General features: G+C 41.3%; 1 protein-coding gene across 1 annotated transcript in view; it reads right to left on the reverse strand.

Annotated features, from left to right (window-relative positions):
* itga8 (integrin, alpha 8) overlaps positions 1 to 2,399 on the reverse strand; it is a 101,021-nt gene extending 98,622 nt beyond the window's left edge. The window contains exons 1-2 of the mRNA XM_053227832.1: positions 1,978 to 2,399; positions 1,419 to 1,552 (exon numbers count right to left, since the gene is read on the reverse strand). Coding sequence (XP_053083807.1) covers positions 1,419 to 1,552; positions 1,978 to 2,174 — 331 coding nt within the window. The 5' untranslated portion in view covers positions 2,175 to 2,399. The remainder of the gene's footprint in view (positions 1 to 1,418; positions 1,553 to 1,977) is intronic.
* Positions 2,400 to 8,272: the final 5,873 nt, after the last annotated feature.

The raw sequence follows: 8,272 nt of genomic DNA on the forward strand, positions 1-8,272 counted from the left end.
AGGAGAAGAAACCAGAGAACCTGGAGGAAACCCACATGGACAGAAACTCTGCACAGAGAGTAACCCAAGCTCAGGATGGAATCAGGGACCCTGGAGCTGCGAGGCAATGACACTACCTGCTGCACGATCATGATCATAACGAGTCAGTGAATATGTAAATTAGGTTCTGTTAGTGGTTAGCACTGTTGCCAAACACCTCTGTGGTTGGGGGTTCGAATCCCGCCTCCCAACCTGTGTGGGTGTGATTGTGCCCTCCGATGGGTTGGCACCCCATCCAAGGTATCCCCCAGCTTGTGCCCCGAGTCCCCTGGAATAGGCTCCAGGCTCCCCTGTGACCCTGCATAGGCTAAGCGGTACGGAGAATGGATGGATGGATTTGGAGTTTCTGGCATCATCTGGTGACTTTCTGTGAATGCATTACATACTTTCCCCTGAAAAGAATGGTCAACATTTATGCTGCATTGACACAGAGCAAAAATCTAATAGACTGACTTTGGCTAATTAAATTGTCTCTGCTAATTACTTAATTGTGACTCAGCTAATTAAATTGTCAAACTGGGGATGATAAAAAAAAAAACACAGCATGGCAGTGAGAATCGTTAGAGTTTTTCTGTGTGGACAGGGCAACACTGACCCTACCACTAGAACAACTCACATTTACTGGCACAATACCTCTGACAAGTCTCATGCACAGAAAACAGCCCAGAAACCGCAAACAGCATTTGGCCTGCAGCAATCTTGGCATCTGCTTCCCACATGACAAGCGCAATTTAAACATGACCTCACAGCCATACAAGTTCCTCCTGCGCTTAAGCCATTCTTTCATGGAGCCTCGCGTTTCCAAAATGGTTTGACTCCATGGTTTGCATTTTCACTGCGCAAAACCAACAGTCATAATGCATCGCATAAATCGAGCGTATAACTAAGACGAGCACATTTAAGTAGTGAAAACATGGTGTTCGGGAACATGCGCGCGGGAACCCTTGTGCGTCAGGATGTCAACTGCGCCACATTTACGCGTGGAGGTAAAGTTACGCGCCTTTCTCGGGGAGCGCGTGGTAATTACTCCGCTCCCCCGGTTTAAACCAAACCATATGCGAGGAAATCAGCTCGGTCTTGGATGTGGGTTTTGATCTTTTTATTGTCAGAGTCGGAATGTGTATAAATTAAGCCTCTAGCAAATATCCGCAAACAGGAGGACTGAATAAAAACAAATGTTAATTTTATATGTGCATATTACATTCTGTGGGGGAACTCAGTCAGTGACTATGGATTTGGACTCTAGTGCATCCTCCTTGATCTATGAAATAAATGCATGCATGCATGCATCATGCATTAATTGCGAGCTGCAATACAGGAAACATGACATCATGTCCTTCAGTGCTGATTAAAAAAATTGATCAAAACTGTGTACCCACTTGCTTTATCGAAAGGGATCTCGCGGCATGAGTTCTGCTCAGACGGGGGCCAGGAGCAGTAATAAACCGCACCGCCCTCCACAATCCCGGGCTGGGTGGTGTTGGCTTTGGGAGCCCCGACCAGCACTGACACACTGCACAGAGAGAGAGAGAGAGAGGGAGAGGGAGAGAGATGAAAGCACCATTAGACTGGACCAGCATGCAACACCAACTGCACATTCACTTAAGACTATAAATGCTAGACAGAATGCAGGATGCATGACTTTGAAGTCAGCAGGAAAGTGTGAATGCATCTCTGCCACACAGTGCTTTGTAGTAAACAAATGATGATGCATCCAGGTCAGGCAGAACTGACGTGCAGAACTTCAGGAAAATCAGCATCTTGATTTGAATGCTGAATGCTGAACGCTTAATTGCTAAAATTTTTATTTCGTAGGTGACGCATGCATTTTAACTAAGCTGAGGTGCTCTAAATTGTTATCCATCATTTCAGTTAATAAAACAAGCCAATGCATAAAAGTGACTGAAACATATAATGCAGAATGCATGTGTAACTCACGCGCTCCTGTCCTGCGTCGGGTGGTAAAAGTCCACGGAGTATCCAAAGTAGCTCCCGGTGGGTCCACTGTACACAGCGGGCTTTTCCAAATCCAAGTTGAAAGCAACGATTCCGCAAAGAAAATCAGACAAGATTAGACTAACCGAGATTAGACAAGAAAGCTCGTGGAAGGACGCTCGAGCCCCACGCGCCAGCATCGCTGCACTCCTGGTGTCAAACACAAATTATTCTTCGTAACCAATAAGCGAATGCAGTTTCCGCGGCTCGTGCCGTTATCTTCACAAGTTCGGCTGTCAGAGTCCGTGCGCGTGCTCCATGCGCTCCGTTTCATTCAGCTGCGCGCGCGCCTTTCCCGCCGGACTGTGGATGGGGACGTGTGTGTGTGAGCTCGCGCTGTCCGCGCACACACCATTATAACGTGCTGCGCGCGAGCCGGGGCTCCTACACCACATCACACATCACAAAGCGCGAGCCCTCAATACGTCATCCGGCCAAGTCCTTATAAGGAAACAGGCCACTTAATGAGAAACGCGCGCGAGTGGGTGAGAATTTGATTAGATAAACATCATTAGTGTGGATCAAGAACTATTTTATACTTTTATAACAATTAATTTCAAGACATGTTGTAATTTCAACTTAGTATGTCATTATATCATTATAGTTATAACTTAATATATCATCAGTTCGACTTAATAACTCGTTATTTGGACATATTTGAACTTTATCTCGTAATTTTAACTTTAACAGTTTTAACAGTCCACAAGCTAGCAATAAAGCTAACTTTAGGAAGCTCTGATCCACAAGCTGAAGTGCCATGTCTTCATTAAGAGTAAGAGTAAGCTATTCTTTTATTTGTCCTACATGTCATGTCTTCATTACAACTTAATATCTCATTATTTCGACTTAACAACTTGTTAATTCAAGATATTGTGTTATAATTTTTAGCTTAATAGCTCGTCATTTCAACTTAATACCTCATTATATCATATATCATATATTATGCCATTATTTTGGCTTAGTATCTCTATTTCAACATGGCATGTCATTCTTTTTTACTTAATATAATCATCATTTTGACATAGCAACTCAATATTTCTACATATTATCTCTTTATTTCTACTTAATATTTAACACCCTACAACTTTTCAATAAGGCTAATTTATTGAATATTAACTTATAACCTTTTTTGTATGCTATTGTGCCAGATAGAAGGTAAGCCAGATGTTGCTTTAGTAGATTTCAGTTACACATACACTCACTGAACACTTCAGTAGGAACACTATACTAATACTGGGTAGGGCCTCACTTTGCTCGCAAAACAGCCTCAATTCTTCATGGCGTGGATTCCACAAGATGTTAGAAACATTCCTTTGAGATTCTGGTCCATGTTGACACGATTGCATCACGCAATTCCTGCAGATTTTTCAGGTTCACTTTAATTCTGCGAATCTCCCATTCTACCACATCCCAAATGTGCTCTATTGGATACAGATCCAGTGACTAGGAAGGCCAAGAACATTGAACTCATTGTCATGTTAATGAAACCAGTTTGAGACTTTGGCTTTGTGACATGGTGCATTATCATTCTGAAAGTAGCCATTAGAAGATGGGTAAATTGTGGCCATGAAGGGATGCACATGGTCAGCAACAATACTCAAATAGGCTGTGGCATTCAAGCGATGATTGATTGGTATTAATGGGCCCAAAGTGTGCCAAGAAAACATTCCCCACACCGTTACACCACCTCCACCAGCTTGGACTGTTAACACAAAGCAGGTTGGGTCCATGGAGTCATGCTGTTGGCACCAAATTCTGACCCTACCATTTGTGAGCGTCAGAAATCAAGCTTCATCAGACCAGGCTATGTTTTTCCAGTCTTCAACTGTCAAGTTTTGGTGAACCTGTGCCCACTGCAGCCTCAGCTTTCTGTTCTTGGCTGACAGAAGTGGAACCCGACGTGGTCTTCTGCTGTTGTAGCCCATCTGCCTCAAGGATTGATGTGTTGTTCATTCTGAGATGTTTTTCTACTCACCACAATTGTACAGAGTGGTTATCTGGGTTACTGTAGCCTTTCTGTCAGCTCAAACCAGTCTGGCCATTCTCCATTGACCTCTCTCATCAACAAGGCATTTCTGTCTGCAGAACTGCTGCTCACTGGATGTTTTTTCTTTATTGCACCGTTCTGAGTAAACTCTAGAGACTATTGTGTGTGAAAATCCCAGGAGATCAGCAGTTATAGAAATACTCAAACCATCCCACCTGGCACCAACAATCAGGCTATGCTCAAAATCACTAACATCACATTTTTCCCCTATTCTGATGGCTTATGTGAACATTACCAGAAGCTGCTGGCTCGTATCTGCATGATTTTATGCATTGCACTGCTGTCACATGATTGGCTGATTAGATATTTGCATGAATCACTAGGTGTACAGGTATGGCAAATCATTAGACATAGCTATGTGTAGCTATCTATAAGAATAATGAGACAATATCTCGAAATAATGAGATAATAACTTGAAATATCAAGTTATTAAATCAGAATAACAAGATATTAAGGTGGAATAATGAGATAATAACATGAGATATTGAGATATTAAGTCAAAATAATGAGATACTAAGTTGAAATAATGACACAGCATTATTTAAATAATTTTTTTATTACATTTGTTCATCTGAATGAATGTAGGCTTGTTCTATGATGTCTATTATCCAAATGAATTAGAGTTCACTGTTTTGTGCAGATTTTTCTGAATTTCAAAGAAAAATACAATATCTGATACGTTACAAAATATCATTTACATGGGGCTATCCAAACCTAAAACAAGACAACAAAGTGAAAAATAAGAATTTTCTCATGTCATAAAAGGAAAATGTCACACATGTGCACATCAAAACCATGTTCCAGCTGTATGCAGAGTACACGACTTATCCCTGTGAGCTATTCGAAATCTAATCTTGTTTAAGGACTAAGTAGTGTGTCTGATTTTGGCGGTCATAAATACTCCTCTACCCGATGCTTTCTAACATGTGTGCCAGTTGAAAATAATTACCAGGAAATAGGGAAATGCGTAAAGCACACGTTAAGTGGGAATATGACCCTCTCTATCGTAAGAACACAAGCACTGTGGGTGTTTTGATGCCAAGCCGAAATCGCACAACTTCACTGACTTGTTCCTAAGTAAAAACTAAAAATAGATCCTCGCATCCCAGAGCAGAAAACAGCTTGCTGACAGACGTGGACCGAGGACCCAGAAGTCAGGTTACATGCAAAACCGCATATTACAGCACCAAATAACAGGCTGTGTTAAAATAGTGCAACACCTGACATACAGTTTATTATGGTAGTGTGCGGTTTGAGACACAGCCCACTCGTTAAATTGGTTGAGAGATTAAATCTGGGTAACTGATGATAGAAGAATATCATTCACTTTGGTGAGAGCATTGGCTGCATTTGCCAATTAATTCCAATTTCATTGCTGACATCCGACACAATTTGGATATTGTTGCATATGTGTAGACAGCTTGAATCAGATTTTTTTCACATCTAATATGGGCCACATTCAAATGAGGTCCTAAATCTGAAACACATTCAAGATCTGGATATTTGACTTGCATCTGAATGCTCACATCCAATTAAATCTGACATTGTTGACATTGTTATCTTGTGTTAGTTATCTTGTTTTGTTTTGTGTTTTGTGTATTGTGTGGCACTTTTGTGCGGCAATAAAAGAATCTTGTATCATGTATCTTGTATTTTGTTATGAGACAAATAAATGCACCAGAGTGGGATAACCGGTTCCTGTTGCAAGCCAGCACACTGCCATTGCAACGCATTGATATAGACTGTGAAGGCCAAAGATGTTGACTCCATTCCCTGAATCCTGACTTCTTGGTTCAACCACATTTCCATGAGCTTGAGGTTAACAGTAATATTCTTCTGGGTACTCTGGATGTCCTCCCCCAGTCCAAAGACATGCACTGTAGGCGGATTGGCTTTTCCAAATTGTCCGTAGTGTGCGAATGGGTGTATGAGTGTGTGTGTGGGACCAAAATTAATCATTCAGCAGGGTAGCTAAAGAAACTGGGCTATCTATGAGGACATGCCAGAGCAAGGATACAATCAATCCTGGCTCCAATAGCAATGTAAAATATTGGAATATCGGAATCGTGCATCAAGGCCCACAATGTATGAATACAGTGTCAGAGCTGCAAAACATGTAGGGAGATTTTGGTAGTAAATTACATTGATTTGTGAAATGTTTTAATCAAAATAAGTGCCACTAAATTGTTACAGAGAAGCCAGAACCCCAAATTACACAAAGAAACGTGATAAAAGTGGGCGTGGCTGGTATCAAACAGGACTTTAATTATGTTTATTGTATGGATCATGGATGACATGCTTTTGTCTTTGTGAATTTATCATTAGTAAAAATTCTTCACTTAGGCTATTTACTATGTAAACCTGCAGGTTATTCGACAACAACAGTGAAACAGGTCAATATAATTCCTAGATGTTAAGAGAATTAAGAGCAGCAGTATTATATTAATAAATTATTATATTAATATATTTGCCATGTGATGGACTGCCGTACCATTCAGGTTGTATTCCTGCTTCATGCCCAATGTTCCTGGGATAGGCTTCAGGTCTACTGCCAGCCTGATCAGGATGAAGTGCTTACAGAAGATGAATAAATAAATCAATGAACAAAATACAGCAGACAAATAGTGAGTAGTTGGGGAATAGACACAAAAAAATATGGAACCCAGATGAGGATAAAGTGCTTACTACTGAATGAATGAGTGGGTGAATGAATGAACGAATGAATGAATGAAGGAATATATTATTATACAATTGTTGAAAGATTATTTAGCAGGCTCTGTTCATCATCATCTTCATCATCAACAGTCTGGCAATTCCAGTCCCCATGTGCAGCTTTGGGATTATTGACTGGAAGAGATCTGAGATAGAAATAAAAGACTCCAAGAAAAGCTCTTGACTCCAAGGAAGCTCTTGACCAAGCATGGGCTTCACCATTCAAAAGCAGATGTTGAGCGACTGTACATAAAGAGGTGGAACAGTGGCTGCAGACTCACATGTCATCAAAACCAGTTCACCAAGCTTGTGAAAACTCACAATGCCAGCAAAGCAAAGTACTCCCTTGTAACAATGGCAAACGAAATCAAGAGTAGGTACTTGCCAGCACAGCCCATGCACCTATCTTCAGTCAAGCAAAGAATCAAGATCAATACTGAAGTTGAGAAGATCTGTATCAGGTATAGGCAGGTATCTATATGCAGGTATCACCAGCAAAACATCTTAAAGCAGCAGGTCAACAGCAATTGCAGAATGTGCAAAAAGGCAGAGGAGACAATCAGCCATGTCACTGCTGGTTGCACAATGCTTGTTCCTACTGGGTACATGAACAATGCACAACAAGGTAGCCAGCTATTTGCACCGGTTGAGCTAAAAGGAGCTTGGCAGACAAGTGCCTGGAAATGGTATGAACACTCAGCTCAAGTAGTGGTTAATACTGAAGACATCTCCATGATGTGGGACATGGCAGTACAGGCTGACCATAACATTCCAGAAAACTGTCCTGATTTGTTAGTCTACTGCAAGAAGGAGAAGTAATATCTGCTGATCAATGTAGGAAACCCAGATGACAACAAAATCATGTTCAAAGCTCAAGCCAAAAAACTGAGCAAAAATATAGATCTGGAGATTGAGATCAGTAGGATGTGGGGTGCCAAGACCAGAGTTGTGCCTGCGGTAGGGGGAGGCTCCATCAACGTAGAGGGAACCATCAAGAAAGGATTTGTCAAGAACCTGCAGGAGCTACTAGAACAACACACGGCCCAAGAAGTGCACTGATGGGAACCGCACACATCCTACACAAGGTGCTGGGCTGAACCATAGTTACACCTCAGCAGCAACTGGCTAATTGCTGAGAAAACATAATAATGGTATTATTTTAGTAATTTGATCAGTACAGTTTGCAAGAATTTTATGAACAAAGTGTGATCTAGAGCAGTCACACGTGACCTCAAACCCATTTTACACTAAAAAGATGTGGCACATGCACAAAGCCACAACCACTCAAGCGCTCTTTAATTCACCCTGGGCGTGACTCGCAGATGTCGTGTAGGAGAGTTGTCATTGCTGTGTTTTCTGGCCATATTGTGGAAATGTCAGTGCTGACTGGCTTACCACTTTATACAGTAAAAAAAAATATTTGTCCCAACAAGATTTCCTGTCCATAGACTATAATATTACAGTGTAGCAAATCTTCTA

This window comes from Pangasianodon hypophthalmus, chromosome 22 (assembly GCF_027358585.1).
Source record: "Pangasianodon hypophthalmus isolate fPanHyp1 chromosome 22, fPanHyp1.pri, whole genome shotgun sequence".
Taxonomy (NCBI): domain Eukaryota; kingdom Metazoa; phylum Chordata; class Actinopteri; order Siluriformes; family Pangasiidae; genus Pangasianodon; species Pangasianodon hypophthalmus.